Source organism: Polistes fuscatus, unplaced genomic scaffold, assembly GCF_010416935.1.
Source record: "Polistes fuscatus isolate 324 unplaced genomic scaffold, CU_Pfus_HIC Scaffold4, whole genome shotgun sequence".
Classification (NCBI taxonomy): domain Eukaryota; kingdom Metazoa; phylum Arthropoda; class Insecta; order Hymenoptera; family Vespidae; genus Polistes; species Polistes fuscatus.
Genome location: NW_025113118.1, coordinates 1,862,182 through 1,886,884, shown reverse-complemented (window position 1 = coordinate 1,886,884; position 24,703 = coordinate 1,862,182). Strand labels below are relative to the sequence as shown.

The window sequence follows — 24,703 nt, the reverse complement described above, 5'->3', positions numbered from 1 at the left end:
GGCGAGATAATTTATTATGTGTGATATAGTAATTAATTACTATTAATAGATAAGAATATTAATTAATATAAAAGAAGTCAACGTATTTAATGTTAAGTAGGCACCTTCGAACAAACTGTCTACTGTTACAAGATGCTCTAACTTCTACGTGCGTTGTTATTTAAATCCCTTTCTATTCCGCTTTCTTCTCTCTTCTTATGAATAAACATAGGCTGCCTTTTTTATGAATAAACATTGGAACTTCTCCGAGTCGATACTCACCAAGTAGTGTAGGTAGGTATACCCGTCAACGTATAAAACTTTAAATGTGTATGCTGGAATTTGAAACAATGGAAATGAAAAAATCTAGCACAATTTTCTCCCCAAATTCTGAAATAACTCTAATGAAATAGAAAATTAAAAATTTTGTCAGAAATATCTTCGTAAGACATTTTTTAACACTATAACATACTCGATCTTAAACTTTAATGAAAAACAATAAAATCGGACGATAAACCAACAATTCTCATCGGTCTACTCGCCAACATAAGTGTTTCTTAAACAAATTTAATTTTCTCAAATAGTCAAACGGTATCGCATCAATTTATTACACGTTCACTTAGAAAAACACAGTAGAGAAGTTTTTCTGCTGAAAAATAAAAACTCGTTATAAATATCGAGATTAAAAAGAACTTTATGATTAACGTGTTAACTGTATTTAACAAATATACTCGTCGCAAAGAGTTGGATATTTTTTGCGTTATGATTGGTCATGTAAAAAGAGATTTTACTTGTTGCTGTTTTAATTAACATTTCAGTTAAAACAAAGAACTATTTGTACATTTAAGAAACCTTAGAATAATTGTAGAGAACGAATAAATAAAATAGAAAAGAAACAAATAAAAAATTTCACTGGAAAGATATTTCATATAATCTGATCTATAAAATATTTAAGAGACACGAAAGGACACTTTCGGACGGAAATTGATGTCCTGTTTTATTTAATTTTTATCCATTTAATCTTTTCTTCACAACATATATACACATTTTAAAAATAAAGCTGCACAGTAAAAAGGTTAAATAAAGCCTATCCTTATGAATTGTTATCGGAGCGATTAAACTTGAAAAGCTTCATTAATGTGATAAGTAGATAAATAATACCGTAAGATAAGAGAATTAAAATGTGATAAAGCTATTTCGATGTATCGCGAAGGACATAAATTAAACGACTTCTCGTATCGCGTTTTTATAACCAACCATTCGGCTGATACCGAAGGCAAATTTCCGATCTCGAAGAATCGATATATGTTACTTTTACCATTCTGTTATTTTTCCTGAGCATCGCGACGAACATTTTCTAACTCTTTTGAATGCTACACGTCGGAAAACGAGGACAGAATGGCAATTAAATGATCGCAACGATCGAACGGTATCTCGATCGTTTGGCAAGTCTCCAATGATCAAGCAATTATTTAAACATCGCCAGGGACTCTACGATATAATCCATTGTCTCTGTTAAACGTGTACTCGCTATGGTCTCTATCGATTGTTTGTGTGTGAACGATCGAGGAGAGAACAGCCAAAATAGATTTCATCAAACAATAGCGTCTATATATTTACATGATAGACAATATTACGAAACACCACAAAGTGTATCTCAGCTTTATGAACTGAGAAATTATATAGAAATTTTTAGAACAAACTAAATGTTATACTATCTACATTAAAGCTCCAATCCATTTGTATTAGAAACACAATTAAATATACAAACATACACTCATGTAAAGGATTAAAATGTCTATACTTTTGCATGTTAAATCTAGACTTCTCAGAATTTGTTGCGCCAAAAAAGAGCTCTAAAGATCAAGATGTGCCCCTCCCCCTATTGAAATATTTATTCAGAATGACTGAAACAGCATATCTAACGATCAGTCATTTCTGTAGAAAGATATTTTCTCATAACCATGTAAAATGGTCTTAATAAATGATTCTTTCTTTTGACTGTCTAACAGCAATGTGTAATGCGTCATTTTAAATTCTCAATTAATAAATGATCATTTATATTTTTTAGAAAGAATATTCATAATTTGTTATCATGAAATTATGAGAATATAAAGAAAAACATTTGTGCTTTCTTAATTCGTCATTTTACTCTCCCTTTTATAGATTCAAGATACTTTTCTATTAACACTTTCACACTTATTCAATACTATCAGAGTGGTTGCGTCTTTTTCTGTCTCTCTGGAGTTAACAGCACACGGTTTTTGTCTTTTGTTTCTACAGACAGGTCACTCATCCATATTACTAACCGTGCCCACGTCGCTTGACTTTAATGATTGTATCGGAAACTAGTAGTCCAAAGTGGCTAAACTGTTGACTACTTTTTTATTATATCAAAAAAAAATGAGAAAAATTGTAAATACTACCGTATGTAATTGTTTTAACACGTTTACATCGGGATTTGCCATCAATGGTAGTTGTTATACGGAGAAACTTGTATAATATTATAATACTAATAGCGGTATAAACATTAATTTAAATCAGCTCCGTCCAGTGGAGAAAAGTACAAGTAATAGAGCCGGCAAAAGGTGAGACATACGAAGTACGACCCCGTCGTAAACGTGTTACAATTCTGTTAACATTTAGTTTTTTGTTTTTATCGACAAACAACAAGATAATATTCTTTTCAAATTACACTTGTAACGATAATCATAAATTATTAGCTGAAGATTAAAGGAACAACACCTAAAATACAGCAACGAAAAGATAATATAACTTTTAATTGGAATAGTAGCCGGCAATCAGAAAATGTTTGTAACATAGAAATATAATAGAAGCACAAAGTTGTTTCTGAAAATGTAGCAATATAGTAAGAGTTCTAGTACCGAAATTCCAAATTATCCAACCATTCGTATCAAACCAAAAGTACCTCTCTTACCCTTCAGCCTTACTAAGTTTTGGCTCTACGTTTACGAAGTTTTGAAGTTAATCTTGTTTACAGTTTAGAGAAAACAATCGCCTTTGTGTAAATTTCTAACAAAGAGCTGCGAATATTGTTCCTTCGAAAGGTGATGAAAATATTTCGATAGATCATAGACAATTAATAAAACTGTTAGCAAGGAAAGAACTATAGATTATTGAAATGACTTATACGCATTTTCATATTGAAATTTTGCAAGATATACAAATCCTGAGCAATAACCGACTAAGCTATCGTAGGTTCGAACGTCAAAATGAAATTTCCTACACAGCCGGTAAAATTAATCGAGCAAATGGAAGGTACCACTTCGCAAATCGGTACTCTAGTGCTTCCAATTAAAATGGACGACAAGTCTGCCATCGCGCGACTCGAATTTACGAGCGCATTCGTTCTGTCCACTCGAGTGTCTTCGCCTCGAAAATCGTTTTATTCCATTTATTCTTTTTTCTTCATACTTTTATTCCCACGAATGCTTTCGGGCCATTAATGCTGCCAATTTAAATCGAGACACATGATGTTACATCGCATCAAATGCCATTTATACGAATTTTAGGGTATTACATTACATAATATATATAATATATAAATGTACGTATATGTATGCTTAAGAGAAAGATAAATATGAAAAGAAACGAAATACGTGAACGATTATCCACATAATCCAATTCGTGATATCGTTTAATTTTATATCAAGTAATTCCGCTGAGAATTCGAATAAAATGTCATATAATCATGTAGCAAACATATACACATTGAATACACACGTGATTTGACTTGAAAAATGTAATTTTGCGTGTCTCCATCGCACCTCTGTGTTAATTCATTTCTTTGTTCTTTCAGTTAGTTGTTTTCACCGACAAAAATTAAGAGATCAGTAAAGTGAAAGCGCGACGGCCCTGGCATTGCATCGTGCATTTAAAAATCTCCTGTGAAAACTCCGGGTCGTTGAAAGTTTTCAAATTCTACCGAGACAATTGCAAAGTCAATAAATTCTCGATAACTATAAATCTCACGACTACGATGTTACAGGTCTGAGATAGAAAAATAAGTAATGAAAGAGAAGGTAGATTTATATTTTTATGTTATGCCCTTTCAGGTAACTTTTTTCAAAAGAATTGTTATCTAGCGTTAGATCGAGAGCTTAGAATGAATGTGATACTTTCTATGCATTGGAAATTGTAGTACGTATATACAGCTGCTGAATATTAAAGTACCAGCCATGTGTCGAACGTTTCAAAACATCGTCTTTAAGCTATAAAAAAAAGATAAAACTGTATTCAATTCTCTCTCTCTCTCTCTCAAAAAGTAATTTATTTTATTTATTTTTATTCAATACATCACGAATAAGACAAGTTCTCTTTGTAATACTTTACAATCTTACCACTTCGTCAGAGTCATTATTTTCACTGTAAGGAAAATGTCAATATTTTAGCAACAGAAATAAGAATCTTTATTTCTATTCATTGGTTTTTCTTTAAGCATTATTGCCAGAAGTTTCTTAATTCCTATTTTTCGATTCGTTATTACATAATTGAACGCAATATTGAACGCTCAATTTAACCTAACAAGATTCGCCAATGATTCTAACAAAATCTTCGATATTGCTAGAACGTAGCTAGAAAATAAAACTTGAATGAAGCGGTAGGAAAAGAAACGAAAAAATACTGCTATACAAAGGCTATCGAATTGCACTCACCTCAGTTCTATTTTTTTGATCATCTCGCAAGCAGCAAAAGAACAAAGAAAAAAATTGATAAAACTTTAATAATGAAAAGAAACATGAAAAATAGCAATGTTGAGAAAAAAAAATGAAATGAAACATTATTACTTAATTATTTCGTATTACGCTCGTTTCGTCGCTCGTTCTATGAATATCCCGTATATATACGTAGGTATAATACATACGTCAATACTCTGCTGATGACTGACGTTTAATTTTTGAGATATTTTTTTTGTATTTTCAATGAAGAGGACAGCTTTTCACGAGCAACGTTTCGTACTATGATATAAGTCCATCATAATTTTGGAAAAACTCATCCACAAATCTAATTATGGATGATATACAATATGAATCATAATATCAACAATAATAATATATATATTACTTCCTTCTCGATATGAATTAAATAAAACTTATACTAATACGGCTACTTCTAATACTGGTTTTCCATATTTACGAAACAAGAACGTGACATGAGTCGAAAGCAAAAGATAGGCTTTAACTTTCAAGCTTCACACACTTTCCATTGTGTCGAGACGGAAAATGCAATCTTTTTAATACGCAGCCAAACGTGAAGATTACTGCCAGTGAATACAACGAAATATTCTTTCATGCAACTCACGTAACCGAAATAGTCTAAAATTCTTTTTCTTGATTTTTGTAAAAAGAAAAAAAAAAGAAGAAAACTAAAACGCAATAGCATGCATATGAATATTTCTACGATATTATTCTCAGATATCTCAATATGCAAACATGAAAGAGCCGATGAACTGAAAACCCAATATCCCATTTATCGATTACTCAAAATATCGCTATACCAAACAGAAATGATTAGAACACCGATAGCTGTGGGAGACTTTCCTATAAACATGTGAAAGTGAAACATTAAAATATTAACGAATAATAATTACGATTTATATAGTAATACATTTGATACTATATTGAATGAAAAATTCCCTAACCAATATAAGCTTGATGAATAAGTATATTATTACAAATCATATAGTACTGAGAGAATATGTTTTATTAATATATATTTCATTCAACAATATGCAAATGATTGGTTAGTAAAATTCGTAAATTGTCTAAAAGTCTATATAAGCAATCCTCCGTATGTATAATTTATAATCTATATATGTATATATTATGTTTATCTTATAACTATATATTCTGAATATCGAAGCTCGTTTTTAACATACATATTTCTATTAGTCTTGCTGCAAAATATTACGCAAAATTAAATAATGCATAATATAAATAATTTCGAACATACAGAACGTTAATAAAATGTTTTAATTGGTAATTAAATTTTTTTTCAACAAATTTGAATTAGCATTGATAAAGAGAAATAAGGTAACTATAAATATATATTTATGTTTTTAATATTTTATAATTACTCCTGTCGTATAGCTCTCTATTCAATAGTAACTAAAATTTCCCCGCTTACTTCTTTTAATTATACCGAAATCAACAGATTCATATTCTTCATTGAACTTTGATAAAACATGTACATAATTATTACTCGAGAGATTTCTCAACGCCGATATTATTTGCTTGATTATTTTTTTAATAATTAGAACGATGCTTTAATAATAAAAAATTGAGAAAAATTCTGAATGAAAGATGCTCGTTATTTATTCATTTGTTGTATTTGATGCCATAGCATAATTCTGTGCTCTTTGTTCTTTATTCATTTAATACATATGGCAAAGCTCTCTACATAACTCTTTTGCGATAAAGTATATATAATACATACATTTATTCTGTTATAGGTTATTCAAAAGGAAAAATATATAAAATATATATGTGCACGTACGTAAGCATTTGTATTTTCGTTTATGTTAGACCCTTACACGAAATCCCATCACTTATCGGGTGATTCCATCGAAAAGATATCTTTGTTCCTCAGAATTACAAGATACTAATATTCCCTGACTCAGGAAAAATTAGTGTTTATTTATTCAAACATATATAACGATCCTTTAAAATAACTCTAATAATTTTTAATTTAACTTATGCAACAAAAAGAAATAAAAATAACGTCTAATTATCTTTGTTATTGTTCACAGTGGAAGAATTTACTACGATCTTTTTAGAATATTCCCAAAGGTTCTAATTACGAGTCTAGCTGACTTTCCCAAGAAAAATGAATAGAGAGAGAAAATACTAGCTACTAATTAACACCGATCAAGCCCTTGTTAAAATTATGGTCCTCACAAAAGATCTACTATTTAACGTATCATCGTAAAATACAACAGGAATCAACCAATCTCGACCGATTGAAAATTTATACTAAACGATAATCGTAGATTAAGGAATATCAGTTTTAATATTCTGACGTATAAAAGTGGAAAGAAAAACATTTTTTTTTAGTAATTATTATAACGATTGCAAGCGTAAAGAAAGAAAAATCTTATATTTTAAAAAACTCGTAATTAGCTGCGTTTGTCACGGTTCAAAACAATTCTGCGTTCTTTCGATCGATCTTTCAACCGGCAACTTTAAGATACGTCTAACAATCTAAAAAGTTAGAAACTAAATCCTACTAACAGAAAGTTCGTGTAGTTCTACGATATTTAATCGACGTAACAAAGAAAACCAACAAACACTCTCATGGGGAAAGAAGAAGAAAGAGAAAAAGTACGAGAAGAGAAATGGCATCCTTCCGTTTTTACAATACCCACGTTGCCCAGTGAAGAAATCTAGAACGAAAGAAAGCTCGACTTTCGAAGGGAAAAGCTTGAGAAACCTTTGAACCGTATAACAGACACTTCTACACTTTGTCGCCTCTATAGATCGAAGGGTTGTTTTATGTACTTGCTCGGAATTTCTCTTCTATTTCTGAACGAGAATAAAATAAGCGAGAAGGGTAGAAAGATGCAAAGGAATATAGAACATATGAGTATAAATTGAGGTGAAAACAGGAGGTAGTAGCAGGTCAGTTAGAACAGGAAAAACAAACTAGACTGAACAGTATGGATAAATTTTCGTCAAAAGAAATAGAAGGCAACGAGAAAAGAAAATCTAAAGGAAAGTAAAAAATGAAAAGAGAAATAAGAAAAGAAAAAGAATAAGAGAGTGAGAGAAAGAGAGAGAAGAAAGGAGGAAGAGAAGGGTGGGTGGATGTAAAAGCGTGAGTCTGAAAACACGAACGAGCGCAGGCGTCTCGCCACCACTGTTCACCTCGCTAGCATTCCACACCCCCGAGCCCTCTTGGCCTTCCATTCACCCCGCGTTCCTCCCCTTCCCTTTGAAGCATCACCGAACGCAGCCGAGTCGGTGCTGTTCGTTGCGCCTCGGTCAATTCGCGAGCAGTATGGCGCTACGCGCTCCGACACGACATCGTACGCGGCACGTACGCTAGACATTCTAACCTCCATCCCGAGGACGACGCGTCAACCCTGCACCACTTCCAGTGGTTACCGTTTTGTCAATTAAAAGCAGCTCGTTTGACAAGATCGCATTTGAACTTCCCTTCAAACGGACACTATCCAATTCTTATGACTCTCGAAACACATAGAAAGGGAAAAAAGAAGAGCAATTGAGGATTGAAAAGGAGGGAACGTTGAGTCGAGTACACAAAGAGACCACAAGTTTAGTGGCTTGCGTGAAACCGCGTGCACGACGTCGAATCGGGCTGTGGTCGACAAGATATTGCTCTCCAAGGAATACTAATCGCTTTGCGGTAATAACTAGCGGCTTTGAACTGTATACCTACATGCTGTCTCTCTTTCTCTTAGTACTAATTTCGGAAGAGGGAATGTAACTACGATGATCATTTCGTTTTTTTGAATAAATGCATTTAGAATCGAGAAAGAGAAGACGATGTTAGGGAAGATGAAAAGAATTTTCGAGCTAGAAAGAATCGTTTCAGTTCTGGTGTTGCTTGTAGCGTTGGGAAACGCGATGTGAGACGACCACGGACTGATAGATAAGAGTGGAAAGCGATAAAATCGAGGAAGGCGCGGAAAGAAAACTGGAGTGAGAAGGGTAGGTAGAGTCTAGAGACAGCGCCGGTGGCGGTAGCAGTAGGGGTGGTAGTGGTAGTAGTGGTAGTGGTGGTGCTTCTGCTGCTACTACTGGTGGTGGTAGTGGAGCAGCCGGTAGTGGTGGAGGCGTGCAAAGTTATCGTGGAACAGCTGACCGGCGATAAACGCATCGTGGCACGTGGCATGTCGCGAGATAATTAACGGCCGAAATTTTTTATCGGCATCGAGGATCAAAGTACCTTTTTCTATCAGGAAGCCGATTCTACTTTCCAAAATGGCATGTCCATTTTCAAGAGCACACACCACGGAGTTCGGGCCGTCGGACGAGGAACGGGACATTAGCAAATCGACGAGGATCTCCGAAGAGAGAAGCAAACCCTCTAGACAGTCCTCCGTGCAAATAGCCTGCTCTCTTCTAGGAGAGGACAATGACGACATCGAGAACACGCAAACGCTCAATCTGAAGCACCTCAGAGCCGCGGTCCTCGTCTTGACAAACCCTTCGGTATGTTATTCTACTTATGATAAAAATTATCTTTTTGTTCGATCTTTAAATAACTCGATCGAAGCCTCGATCGATAACTCACGTGTCACTTTATTTACTCTCACCTTCTTGTAACTCTCACTTTTGATCTTTTTTATTAATTTTTTTCTAGTACTCTAAATAGAAGAACAACGTGATAAAATCAGAATTTTGTCCGAATATATATTTTATTCTTGGAACAGGCGGATAGCGTTTAATATTCGATAGGTGTTCTTTTATTACGAATCATCATATCGAATGACTTGGGCTGTAATGCCGATCGAATTGCATTTTAATATTTTATGTTTCGGAAATATATCAAGAATTTTCGGTTAACTCTGACGCATCGTAAACAGACGGAAACAATGGTAATAATCTCCTGTGTATTCCAATTGCATTTGCATGCGAGAGTATATTGCAAAATTCACATAAAAATAACGCAATTGCTTTTTCCTTCGTTCTCTTTGAACCACGTTTTAACTCTCGTTTTAACCACGCACAATCGAGTGTACGTGTGCGTGTGTATGTGTATGCAGATATACATGCGCTGTATCATTAATTTTATCGAAAATTACACGCTTCAAATTGCATTTTCATCCCGGTTCTTTTTAGCATAGATACTTATACTACTATATACCCTTGTATGTATTTAATGAAATATCGTTAATATTTTTCTAATTCAATTAGTCAAAATATTAACAAAATGGAATCAAAGAAATTTTATCAGGAATTTCAGCGTTTAACGAAATATCTCGAGTAGAACAAACTCCGAGTTTTCCTGACTTCACACGAAACAATAATCAAAAGTGAAGCGAAGACTCAAGTTTGCTACTTCGTTCGAAGAAACAAACAGGAATATAATAAACATACACTGCTACTTAATAATAACATAGCAATCAATTTTACATCAGTAAAAGATTTATTTTTCACATTATACTATTCACATCGTAAAAAATCGTTTAGCGAATATTTTTATGTTCGTTAAATTTTTTCATATTTACGAACAAATTGGCTTTTGTTTGAATTGCTTAATAACATATGGGTTTTAATTCATTGTCCTGTTAACGACTATATGTAGCAAATAAGCAATATTTACACGAATTAAGTAATAACGAATGAAATAATAATTCTTTAAATTTAGTCAGCTTTAAAATTATTATGTTTGAAATACAGATCAATATTTTTAATAACTTAATCAAATATTTTTGTTAATTTGATTGATCAACAATTTATAAAAATAGAAACATTTTCCATCGTCGTGAGATCGATTAGTGAACTATTATTGACTTTCAATGTAGGATAAATTTTTCTTGAATTCTCGACGATATGTCCATTGTCTACTACACACTTTGTTTCTAGTTTCTTCGTCTTCTTTTACTTGTTTGGTAACAAGAAAGAAGGGATGAATTCGAAAGTTGCTTTACCCGAGTAGAACGTCTTATCGACTAGCACAAGAAGAAAGATGTTTTCAACTTCCTACTTTGTCGGGAATGAAACGTTTTACAAGAAAAAACGATACATTCTTTTGACGATGTCTACAAGATTAAGAATTTTTGTCGAAAAGAAAATATCTATTTATCGCGAAATATTTTTACAAATTGTTCGAAATAATTGCATTTATGAATGCCTGTAAAGAAACAATAGTTTTTGAAATAAGATTCGTTCTTTTATAAAAAATATTCGATAATCTCGAATAAATAGATAAAAGTTGTAAGAATCTGTCTTGAAATCAGTTATAGATAAATCTCGAGAGACAGTATTTAATCAACTACAGAGGATTAGAGATAAAATGGGTGAGAAAAGGTGAATCCACGGCTCAAGACGATAACACAAAGGGCAAATCCTTTAAGACATTAAGCCGCATACGCAACAGACGCGTACGACTCACAACTTCCTCTTTCTCACTGTCTTTAACCCCTTTACCTCTTCCACGCGTTGTACCATCATCTTATTCTCAGATGATCACAAAAAGGAACATTGAAGGAAGGAAGATAGGTCGAGAAAGGGGAGTCGTTTTCAATGGGCGGAACGAAATGTAATCTGTAGTACCTGTTGAGCCGTCTTCGTCGTCTTCGTCGTCTTCGTCGTCTTCGTCGTTTGTGACGTGAATGACATAAGTACATACATGTCAATTGTGAGAAAACGAATATCATCAAAGTACGAGCTTAATTATTTTAACTGTAAAGATTAAATGGACTTGGACAGAATATACAAAATCCAGATAAAATCCAGTCAAATTTCTCAAAATCTAACATCTTGTATTTTTACATAAAAGGGCAAATATATGAGTATGGAAGGCTGAATTTAGAGGGCTGAGCAAAAATATTTAAATTAGAGCGTGAGCAAAATGCCACGACGTCGCCGGTGGCTTTACTTTCAAATGTCTGCGAGAAGAGAAGAGTCGAATGATTAATGTTTCAGTATGTTGGAAAGCTTTGAAAGGATTTCACCTATATACATCATACATATATACATTTATACATACGTAGGCATATATATATACTAAGAATGGTATTGCGTTCCAACATGCGTCTTTCAGTTTTGCGTTAACGAAGAATAGGAAAAAAAGATAGAGAACAATATAAAAGCTTTTGATTAATCTGGTAGTTTTAGCGTTTTTAAAAATGGTCGTTTGTCCAAACGAAAAATAAACTTACTTTGAAATTTTTAATCGTTCGAATGAACAAAAGGAGAAATCGAATAACTCGTATGTATCTGACCGGTTTTTTTGGTGTTTTTAACACATTAACATCAACGTATTTTGCAAGAAGTTTTGATAACCGGCTTTCTGCTTCGGTCCCCAGCCAACTATATCGAGCGCAAATTTTTCATTTCTTCTACATTAAATAATTAACTTCATATCACGCAGAAACACGAGATAATACTCTCGTATTTTTTTAAAATTCTATTATCTTCCTCCTGCATCAACAAGTTAACATGTTTATACCCCAAAATCCACCCCCTTCTAACAAACTATATCTTTTCATAAATATTATTCAAACTGACATACTTGATTAACGAACTTTGTTAAGTCGCTGAATTTGTCTTTTCTCTTTTTTTCTATTCGCTAATAGTCTATAAAAAGGTACGCGGATAGATCGTCAATGAAGTACACTTCGGAATATTTAATCGGTATAATTCACATTCATCTTTTTCTGTCTTTGAATTTTTCCTTTTTCTGTCTTTTTCTCTTTGTTTCTGACACTTTTTTCTTTAGTCTTTCATCGTGTAAACTAGATGTAATAGGACTTTGCATCTAACATGCTTATAACGTTCTTAATAAAGGTGATAGATCGCCTCCAGCTCTGTGTGCGGTGTTAATATTGGGAGCAAAGACGATGTTTGTCCTACGTGTCGATGAGGTCGATTCGAAAATAGTGTCGACGTGACATCGTGTAAGTGCATGTATATTCATCGATATGTGAATAACAAATCAAAGAACAAATATTATGCATATAAATATATATATATATACATTTCATGTTTATTAGCTAACGATATGTTTTCGTAAATTTATTCGTTTTGAGTTATTGGCGTACGTAATACGTAAAAGCTTAATATATGACTTTACTTTAGCTTTTTACTTTATTTAAAACAAACTTCCAGCATGTTTATTCTACCATACTACGTTTTCAGTATGAAAAGCAAACTACCCTATAAAACACACTGTCAGAAGCTAAACTAAAAATGAAAGACAAAAGTTTGTTTGTTCAATGTAATTAAAGATCGATTATAATTTAACGAAGCTCCTTTCTATCTTCGTTTCATGATATTTTTCATTCTCTAAAATTAAAAAAGATATATAAGCAAAGCCAGTTATAATATAAAAGCAAAAGATCTTATTTTTGTAATACTTACAATAAGTACAACTTCAAGCATAGACATTGGAAAGAATATGTTTAACAAAGCAATGTTTTTCGTACATTAATCGCACATACGTAGTGCAATATTTCTTTTCAAAGAATCGATGTTTTTGATATCCGAGTTAAAAGGCTTTTACCGAGGAAAATCCGGCATAGCCTTGGACTAAAAGGGTCGAGAGCAATTAGTCCGACAGACGGTTTGATACACAAGATTGCTTCGTAACAGAGGCACGATGTACCGTTTCTATTATAGTTTCTACTCTCGTATGTATACTTATTTATGTAGTATCTAAGCTAGGGCAAAATAGCGAAGCTACTCCGATTACATGGAAACGCAATAATATCTACAATATACCTATGTATATTTAATAATCAGATAGAAAGGAATTTATTCTGAATCTTTCGGATTTCTTGCGCGAATCTAAAATATATTTACGTATACTTAATGATAAGATCGGTAAGAAATTATTCAAAAGATTCTAGATCGAAGTAAACACGCACGAAACAAGGATGGCCTTAATATCGAATAATCGAACTAACGAGTTTATCATATAGTTACTTCTTATTCAGACATAGAATCTGTGGAGTGAACTCACCTTATCGATATAACAAAGTACACTACTTGTAATTGGAAGTTTACGTAATTCTATTAACCGTTTAAAGCGTACGTCGAAGCGTACACAAGCAATAGTTAAATCACTTCTATTTTACCTTTGACTAAATGTAGTACTGCACACGTACTTTGATAAACGTAGTACAATTTCACAGACACTCAAGATCCCATATCGTACCCAGTACAACAACTTCGACCCTTTGACAAAGATACCATGAACTTCCCATCAAAATGCCGATATTGAATTTATCTTCCTTAGTATCTTACCGTTTCTGATATTTCTAGAAGAAAAAGAAGATATTCCAAGTATTAATATCTTAAAACGATATAAATTTAGAAATATTTCTGAATAACAATGATTTTCCAAAATAATTACTATTGTAGTTGTATCTGCCGTATTAATTTAAAAAAATATATATATATTATATACCTATAAATATTTGAAAAAACCTTTATAATTCTACATGATGAATTATTTTATAATATATTCACACAATTTATCGGATTTTCTATAAATTCTTATATATTAATTATAGGAAATCTTTGTACAGATGTTATTACGTGTAACTCTCAGGCGGACAGTAGGACCAATTTCATTCCATTTATTCTACCGTCCGTGAATTAACGTTTGACCAGACTTTATCGAATAATCACGTTTCGTTTTATCTATTCGTTGATAGAATCGATAGAATAGTCTCGATAAAGGGGGGATGGGAGAAGTAATTATTCCATAGTTTAATCAGAAAATTAAAATATAACCTGATAGGATTATCTGGCATTCGCATTAAACGTAGATTAAAACGAAGACAAGAGCTCGTGATTATCGCCTAATGCTTTGAGCTTCTATCTTCTCGAATTATATAATATATATGTTACCGGAATAGTGGGAAATCAGGCAATGTTAGCAATACCCCAATGCAAAGCGTTTTTAGACAAAGTCGGAAATATATTCATATCTCTCACATTTCCTAGAAATTCTTGAGAATGACAAATGAGAAACCGGTAAAGTAAAAAAGCAGATATAAAATATTTCCTTCTAAATTCGCTTATCTTCCGATACGATAAGGAACAAAAGATACAGATTTTCCATGAAAATCTCTATGAATATCGATCTAAACGTAATATAATCTACTATGATAAGTAACAGTAGGCCCTACATAATAACACACCAGCATTGACTAAGTTTCAGTTTATAGAGGTACGCATAGTATAGCGGCACGCAAAGTCTCAAAAACCCGCTCCATGCTCACTTTTATGTGAGTGTGTTGATTGTGGGGGGGGAGGGTGTATGTCTGTATGTGCCTGTTGCCCGATAATGTATTCTTTTCAATATTGCCTAAATAGCATTTGGTGTTCCATATAGGCCAGTCAACGCGGGCCAAAAACTGACCTTTTAGCTGATCGCTTCAAAATTTGACCTAAGGGTAAGTTGACGACGCTGAATCGAATGGTGCTAATTATAATAAAGTCAGCAACCGGCATCTTGGGGAAAAAGGGTAAAAAAGGGTAAAATATAGCCTTATCTTAGAATCTAGGCATTTAATCGAAAAAAGTTTCAAACAAAAGTTGTAGAGAATTGAAAAATACTAAAAAAATGTTCTATGAGTTATCTTCGTATTTTCAAAAATAAGCGCATAAAATTGGATTGAAGATGGGAAAAAAATTGTAAGAGTGGGAGAAAGCAAGCTTATCCCTCCGTCGCGTTTTACACACGAGCGAGCTAGTGTGCGTGCGAGCGTCCGTGTGCACTAATACACAAACGAAGGATCTTCGGCAATCTTCGGGACTCTCGGTCTTGAATGAAAGTGCGAGTGAGAGAACAAACCAATACTTCTCTCTTTTTATTTATCATGCGATAACGAGTATTATTGTCCTTGGCCATCGATTGTTGAGCCTTCTGATATTTCTCTTTTTATATTTTTTCTTTCGGTAGCAAGAATTTTACGTCTTGGCCATCGAGCGACGAGCGTTTTGTATACGAGTGCGAGTGAGAAAGAAAACCGATATTTCTCTCTTTCTATTTTTTCTTTCGGTAGCGAGAATTTTTCGTTTTGGCCATCGTGCGTCGAGCGTTCTATATATCTATATATATCGGCGTATAAGCGCGGCACTTTTAAATCGAATCTTGATGCTTATGGCACGCCGTTTCTTTATTTATTGTCAAAAATAATGAACCTTGAGTAAAAAAAAAATAATTCATTTTAACAGAAACTATTATTATTTAGTTGAGAGTAAAAATAATGAATTAATTTTGTGTCTCGCCATAAAATTAATTAGAATAAATAATTGATATAAATTCTTTGCCTCACAAAAATTTATTTGTATATCAAATTGAATACGTATTCTCTTTAAGACGAAATTTAAAATTTAAATAATTTTCCTATTAAATTATGTATTTTATAAAATTTTAAATTACTGACTTTTTGTCTCGTAAAAATTTATTAGTGTATCAAATTAAATACATATTTGAAAAAGAAGAATTTTATATCCACACATAAAATTAATTCAAGATATATATGAAAGGATATTCTAGAAACGTGGAATTTATTTTTTGTCTATACATAATTTTAATTCATTTTTATTATGTTATAAGAAAACAGTAATGCATTCTGATTCATCTTCGAAGTCTTAAGAATTGTACGAAAAAAATTGAGCAATTATCAATTGGTGCGTTAGCGTAAGTAGTAACGTCTTCGCTTCTCGCGCTGGTTTATTAACGTTCGATTCTTCGCGGGGGAATTATTTTTTTTATAAGTTTTTCTATCCTTAACAAGGAGACGATCAGTGAGTCTCACCTCAGATTTTTGCTTTTGCAAAAAAATTTATTGCTTTGAATTTTTTTGTAATAATTTTAATTTTTTTTTCTATATATAATTAGAAATTAGGAAATGTAAAAATAATTTATATAACCTAAGAATAGAAAAACTTATAAAAAAAATAATTCCCCCGCGAAGAATCGAACGTTAATAAACCAGCGCGAGAAGCGAAGACGTTACTACTTACGCTAACGCACCAATTGATAATTGCTCAATTTTTTTCGTACAATTCTTAAGACTTCGAAGATGAATCAGAATGCATTACTGTTTTCTTATAACATAATAAAAATGAATTAAAATTATGTATAGACAAAAAATAAATTCCACGTTTCTAGAATATCCTTTCATATATATCTTGAATTAATTTTATGTGTGGATATAAAATTCTTCTTTTTCAAATATGTATTTAATTTGATACACTAATAAATTTTTACGAGACAAAAAGTCAGTAATTTAAAATTTTATAAAATACATAATTTAATAGGAAAATTATTTAAATTTTAAATTTCGTCTTAAAGAGAATACGTATTCAATTTGATATACAAATAAATTTTTGTGAGGCAAAGAATTTATATCAATTATTTATTCTAATTAATTTTATGGCGAGACACAAAATTAATTCATTATTTTTACTCTCAACTAAATAATAATAGTTTCTGTTAAAATGAATTATTTTTTTTTTACTCAAGGTTCATTATTTTTGACAATAAATAAAGAAACGGCGTGCCATAAGCATCAAGATTCGATTTAAAAGTGCCGCGCTTATACGCCGATATATATAGATATATAGAACGCTCGACGCACGATGGCCAAAACGAAAAATTCTCGCTACCGAAAGAAAAAATAGAAAGAGAGAAATATCGGTTTTCTTTCTCACTCGCACTCGTATACAAAACGCTCGTCGCTCGATGGCCAAGACGTAAAATTCTTGCTACCGAAAGAAAAAATATAAAAAGAGAAATATCAGAAGGCTCAACAATCGATGGCCAAGGACAATAATACTCGTTATCGCATGATAAATAAAAAGAGAGAAGTATTGGTTTGTTCTCTCACTCGCACTTTCATTCAAGACCGAGAGTCCCGAAGATTGCCGAAGATCCTTCGTTTGTGTATTAGTGCACACGGACGCTCGCACGCACACTAGCTCGCTCGTGTGTAAAACGCGACGGAGGGATAAGCTTGCTTTCTCCCACTCTTACAATTTTTTTCCCATCTTCAATCCAATTTTATGCGCTTATTTTTGAAAATACGAAGATAACTCATAGAACATTTTTTTAGTATTTTTCAATTCTCTACAACTTTTGTTTGAAACTTTTTTCGATTAAATGCCTAGATTCTAAGATAAGGCTATATTTTACCCTTTTTTACCCTTTTTCCCCAAGATGCCGGTTGCTGACTTTATTATAATTAGCACCATTCGATTCAGCGTCGTCAACTTACCCTTAGGTCAAATTTTGAAGCGATCAGCTAAAAGGTCAGTTTTTGGCCCGCGTTGACTGGCCTACATAGAATGTCTAAGTATTATGTTCAATGCTTAGAAAAAGTCTGTAAAAATTCTTTTGTTTCCTACATTGTCAAAAAATGCTTTGCATTGAGGGCAGTGCCGGGCAGTTGCTAACATTGCCTGATTTCCCATTATTCCGGTAGCATATATATATATTTTCTTTTTTTTTATAGAAACCATTAAAATACTGTTCTGAATGTCTACGATTATCCTTTACAAAGCTATCTTTTTCATCTTCCTTTCAGAGAAACTTTTATAAAGCTGGAACAAAAGAGAAAAAGAGAGAGAAAGAGTGAAAGAGGGGGAACGAGAAATAATAACAAGTAAAAAGCTCTATGATCCAAACAATAATAGAGAAAGCCTCATAATTTTCCGGAGACCAATTGTTACATAGCTAATGTAAACCGAGGGTAAACGAACAAATACAACGAGTATTCACAGACGACACGTATAAGTTATGTTATTTTGCGTTACGAAGTAAGAGACCTATATATAGAAGGTAAGCACTTATCTTAACCCCGTTGGTTGCATTCTATTTCTGAAAAAAATACCATCTATACGGTAGATACTTTTCTTGAAACGCGTACTGTTAGACATCTTGCCGCCAAATTACTTATCACTTTACGTTTGTGTGTGTATGTGTAAATTATGCTTATAGAATTAATTTCATGATCATTTAATTATTTTTGTACGAATAAAAGCAAATAATATATTTTGCTCCCTATTATTTATCTTAGAATTACCAAATATGAAAATATTTTTAATTAATTATTAAGAGATAGAAAGAGAGAAATGGTTAGGATGTAAATTGTAATTGTCATTTGCATCTTTGTAATATAGTAAATATTATCTTCATAGAGTATTTTATAATGTGGTAAAGACCTAGATGATACAATCTACCATTTTCATAACATCCCTAGGGTCATTTAACAACGTCAGTCGACAACACGATGTTGAAGGGACAGAAACAGGTTAAGGGTCAACGAAATGCAGTATCTTGAGCAAACATTCGTGGTATCCGGAAGATGAGATTGCGATTTAAAATGCTGATAGAATACTAAAGATATCGTTAGACTCTATCTGCATTAACTTGTAATATAGAAAGAAATTCTCTGAGAAGAAAAAATTAATAGAAATTAATAAAATGCATTTCCAGATATTGAGATATAATTTTAGATAGAATTTCTCGTTCATACGATAAGGTATTCTTCTTTATTGTTTAGCCCTTTTCATAGAACAGAACGGAAATAAAAAAAGAGGTCTAGGTATTGAGAAAATTTGTTTGCTTAAAATCTCCAGGGGACCACTACTGTGTTGCATTTTCTTGTGGAATGAAATTTTAAAAAGGTCATCTCATGGTACAAAGCTCAAAAAGCGCATCTGTTAAATGAACATATTCAGACTAATATACCGACCATTATTAAGCCTAACTCTAAAAGTGCAAAGAAATTAAATGGTACCAGCGTCACATTTCTTGAAAGAGTTATTTTCTTACTTTGTCTTTTTTGTAGCTCGTAGTAACTTAGATAACCATTACTGGTTCTTACAATTCTTTGTGCACACAACAGAAATATCTAACAGCAAAAGTTCAAGAGATAGAGTTGTTCAGTTATATAATATTGAGCAAAGCAAAACGAAATACATAGTAAAGCGAGGGAGAAAATAGGGAAGAAAAGAACGAGAGAAGAGTAAAGAAAAATCATCGTAATAAAATTGTCTGTTTCGCGTTCCTTCTTTAATGCTCGAACTTTTTGATTATTGCTCACAGGATTCGAAGAAAGAGTATTTTTAATATGAATCCGCTTTCATTGTGAATTCTAATTAAAAGGAAATTTCAAAAAGTCTTACAGTTTTACGACATCAATATGAACATTCCTCATTCCGTCTAGAAACAGCAATACAAAATAAAAATTGTAGAAAGTCATGTGAACGGTGGATAAACACACCGTAAGTCCCGATGAATTCAAAGGATTAAAGGGAAAGAAAAAAAGAGAAGTTTAAATGGATTTTTAGATTATTATCAATAGCAAAATGACTTTTTTTCTCGTATCAAAACTACTAATTTTTCTTATCAATTCTCACAGAGAGATTTCTAATATTCTTTTTTCTTTTCTATTATTTCACTATCATTTCTTTCATTCAACTCTCTTATTAATTTCAACTTCTTCATAGCTCGTTAACAAGATTAAAGTATTAAATGAATGTCTTGAATCTTTATATCTGCCTTTTAATTGTTAGAAAGAGGAAGAAGAAATCGCAACAATTCGAAAACCGTAAGTTTCATATAAGAGAACGCAATGGACATCAACATACATGTTAATTCCGTATTGCCATTCCTACAAATGCATACCGGAAATGGCACGATGTATGTATGTATACAGCTTATGTATATCTGTGTATGCATGCATGAGCTTATGTGCGAATGAGCGAGGTACACGAACGTAGGTAATGTTACGTACCGATCGATATTTCCGTCGCTTTAACACTGCTTCTCTGCAGCCCGAGCTAATCGTGAAAGTCGTAATGCATTTCCCGTTAAATTCAAACGTAAGCCGTAAACAGGAGAACGCTATCTCGTAAAAATTCTCTTCCATTTCTTTCTTCGATTTATTTACTCAAATCGTACATAATCTTCCTCTTTCTTTATCACAATCCCTCCTGCACTCTTATTTCCAGTACTTTTACAATTCTTCCCCCTCTCTCTCTCTCTTTCTCTCTCTCTCTCTCTCTCTCTCTCTTCTTTTCTTATTGAAATCCTACAAAAATAACGATAGATTTTTCCGAGTTTATCGCGTTAGGATGAGTAAGTGCAAAAGTACATTATGAAAAATACAATCAATCGAGAAAGAACTCAACCTCAATACGTTCAATAACTTCATTTTGAAATCTACGAAACAACTTGTAAATTAATTAATCTCATTATCATCGAATAAAGTAAATATAAAATACAATTCAGTTATCGATCCTTTTTTTCCACAAGGAATACTTATAGGGATTTATTAAAACTCAAAAGTTTCAGGATTCGCAAATAAGTTTGATATTCAAGTTAACCCCAAGTGAAATGAGATGGTGTATCTCGTATGCTTCATTCATACCGTTCGGATGGAATACAATAGTCGATGCTATCCAGTGATGCATAAAAATGTCTGAGAAGCATCTGTACTTCCCACCTGTCGAACGTTTCAACGAAATTCATTGAATTTCTCGGTAGGTAGATAGGTAGGTAAGTATTATGTGTAAGGCTGGAGAACGCCAAGCGAATAGCCATAAACCATTTTGTCCCTCGTTTCAATATTCTCAAATTCATACTATTTCGTTCAAATTTCTTTACAAATTAAAAAGTAAATCGATTACACTGTGTCGTGAAAAGAGTTTCAAATAAGATGAAACAACGAAGACAAATGCTCTATCTTCTTAGAAATGGTCGTAAAGATTCACTTTTCTTTCTTTGTGAATTCCTTTTATCCTTTTCGCAATTCGACTCTTTTTCTACAGTTTGTATAAGGAATTGCTGAGCGAATGCGTGTTCGCTTTAGGATAGAAAGATCTATCCCCAGATAGATTTCTGTAAAGTAATATTCACCTATTGTGTATCAACTCGAGAAAATCTGAAATAGATCTCGGCTATGCTTGTATCAATATTTCGTTTACTATTATTTTGAAAAAAAATCAAAATACACACTACCTTTTCTATTACATATTGGGTAAATATTTTCTCGACACAATTATAAAATCATATATTATATAAGATTTAAGAAGTGAAATTATTTACTTCTTAAATTTACTATTAGAAAACAATGAATTTTCTTTTTTAAATGAGAATATTGATATAATTATAGTTCTATTGAAAGATCATATATTATAAGAAAATGGAGAACAAGTAACATTAAATATTTTTTAAATTTACTATTGAAAACAATGAACTTTTGTTTTATATAAAAATATTAATATTGTTAAGTGGTATTTAACAAACTATCTTACTTCTGAACTATACGATAAGATCAGCAACGAAGCGTTAATAATTCACTATCCTTTCTATGATAAATGACCAGCTGTTAAGTACGTTTCTCGCGAGAAAAAGGAAAGGAAGAAGAACGAGTTTGATGCTATTGTATCTGTCATCGAAAGATAGTAATAAAAGCGAATCGAACGAATTGCTCTTCGCATTCCACGTTATTACCGTGCAGGTTTCTTCTTACCTTTTTTATATCTTTTCGATTCATTGAAAATCGAACGTATTGTCGTAAAAAAGTAGGAAAAAAATATCCCATTATATAGAAAAATCTTATGTACGATCGAAACGATCGTAAACTTTAAACACGTATTTGAAGTGCGCGCCTTAATTCTATAGAAGTTCATGTCTTAGCCCTGTAGGGAGTTTCGAAGCGCTAATGTTCGCGTCCCCCACTATTCATACCCCCACTACGCATGCCCAGCTGGGCCCGCTAACAAAAACACTTTCTATTCTTCCACTTTACGACTATGAAGACACAGCTTCTTGTTAGACGACAAAGAACAAACGAAAAACCGATTAAGAACTAACAAGGCAAGCGAAGTACAACTATCCTTTATATTATTACAAATCCGACGAAAAGTAAAATAAACGAAGTGTATAAGCACTCTTTACACTTCTATAGACGAGAAAGAGGTGAGATACACGTCCAATCTCTGGTTATATCCGAATTAAGGGGTTATACCCAGTTGCGAGCGCAAAAAACAGGTTTTTTTATGAATTTTTTTTGGAAAGACCTTTTATTTAATATTTATATAAAAAACATGTACATATAGCAAATTTCTTAAATTTTAAAACCTCGTTGTTCGATTTCAAAAAAAAAATTGTACTGCTCCTGTAGGCGATCTTCTGGAGGTCCTCCAGAAAAAGGTGTCCGGCGGTGAGCACGATATCTCTGGTTTGGATTATGTAAAATGAAAAAGTCTAACAATTTTCTTTAGTCGATAGATGAATATGTACAAGAATTAGAACGAAGAAATAATAAAAATTTGGATTTTTGACAAAATGGCGTCTATTTGAAAAAAAATGTTTCGTTTTTGACTGAAATTTTCGCTCCAAATTGTTAAAAAAAAATAGTAATAATTTTTTTAAATCTTATTCCTCCATTCAATACCTGAGGAATATATCTAAGAAGATTGTGTAAAAATTCGAAACCGATCAGTCGAGCCATTTCGGAGAAATCTTGCTCACCGACTTTGAAAACATTGTTTCGAGAAAAACGCGTTTAAAGTTTCAAAGAGACGTTTACATCTAATTAAAAATTTTTGTTTGCAGCTTACATGGAGTGAAGAATATTTCCCGGATCAACTAGAAATTTTCAGAGAATATGCTTAAATATATGTACATTCTAGAAATACAAAAAAGAATCGATTTTTTGAAAATTCTAACTGGATATAACCCCTTAACAAACAGAGTTTTTAAGCCGTAAGGCTTTTCTTTGACGAGCCAATAAAGTATTATACTTTCAATTGGTTCATCCACGTGTTTTATTTCTTATTTTAACCTTCTATGGGCCGAATTTTTCTTATAAATAAAAAAAAATAATTGCAACTGAAAATCAACAATTATAGACATATATATGCAAATAAAACAAAAATTTTCCGGTTTAAACAATTTTATTACAATAAATTCACCGTGTTACTTTCAGGTAATAACGGCCCATAATGTTTCCACTTCTGCGTAGAAAAACTTAACGTGAAATTCTACGAAGTATTTTTCATCTGGCGTTAAACGTAAATATACATTGCATTTTGAACATTTCATTTTCGAAATTCCTTTACACCCGGGATTTTTGCAGTGTCTTCTGTTGTTCGAAAAATATTTACCAATGTACTACTTTATCTTTTCGCACGTTTTGTATTGGAAGTACTGTATTTGGTCTTCTTTTTATATTTTTATATAATTATATAATAAATTATGTAATTGTTTATCTACATTGATAAAAACAGAACACTCTCTTTTCTTACGGATTCCTTTGTGCTCCTGACATAAACAAAATGCAATGTCAGTTTTAAATGTCAATAATTTATATTGATTTCTGGGGCTTACAGAATGAGTTTTATCAAAAGAATCACGACCGGATTAAACTAAGTAAATATCATATATTTTTTCCATAAAAATCTATCTCTCTGGTATCTTTATAGCTCTTCCGCAATAAAACTAATAAACATGGTCAGGAATTGTTCGCTGCAACAAATTCCTCAACTTGTTCTGACATTTGAAGAAACACACAAGCTTTATCCTAAATATACAGAAATGTCTCTTATAGACCATTGTTACTTCAAAATAACAGAACTGTATCATAAAAAAAAAGTAATTAAATGATTTTTGAAATACAAAAAGATAAGTTGTTATTGATATTCAAACTCAGAACTATTATATACATAATTTTTTATTCGGTAAACACCGACAGAAACACAAATAATAATATCAATTGGAAAAAAAGGTTTCACTTGCTTCTACTGCAGACAGCTTGCATAACATTTATTTTGTTATTTCAGGTTGATGGTACTAGTAAATATTGGTATTAGTTGTCTAGGAGACATTATACAATTAAAATGTATGAGCCATTTCGTTAAAAAAACTAAAATTATTTGGTAGAATGCTGTTGCGGAATTATGCAACGGTGGTAATGAATCGTATAGCATAAGTTTTCAATACTATGTTGGATCGCGACATTTGTATTCAAAGATGCGGAAGAGAC

At 32.3% G+C, this 24,703-nt stretch overlaps 1 protein-coding gene across 2 annotated transcripts in view; it reads left to right on the top strand.

Moving 5' to 3' along the window:
- The first annotated feature begins 7,948 nt into the window (after positions 1–7,948).
- LOC122520842 (head-specific guanylate cyclase) overlaps positions 7,949–24,703 on the top strand; it is a 38,510-nt gene continuing 21,755 nt past the window's right edge. The window contains exons 1-2 of one of the 2 annotated variants that reach the window (XM_043641149.1): positions 7,949–8,669; positions 8,921–9,173. In XM_043641149.1, the coding sequence (XP_043497084.1) occupies positions 8,943–9,173 (231 nt within the window). In that variant the 5' untranslated portion in view covers positions 7,949–8,669; positions 8,921–8,942. Of the gene's footprint in view, positions 9,174–24,703 lie in introns of both variants that reach the window. The other variant, XM_043641148.1, reaches the window with a different exon arrangement.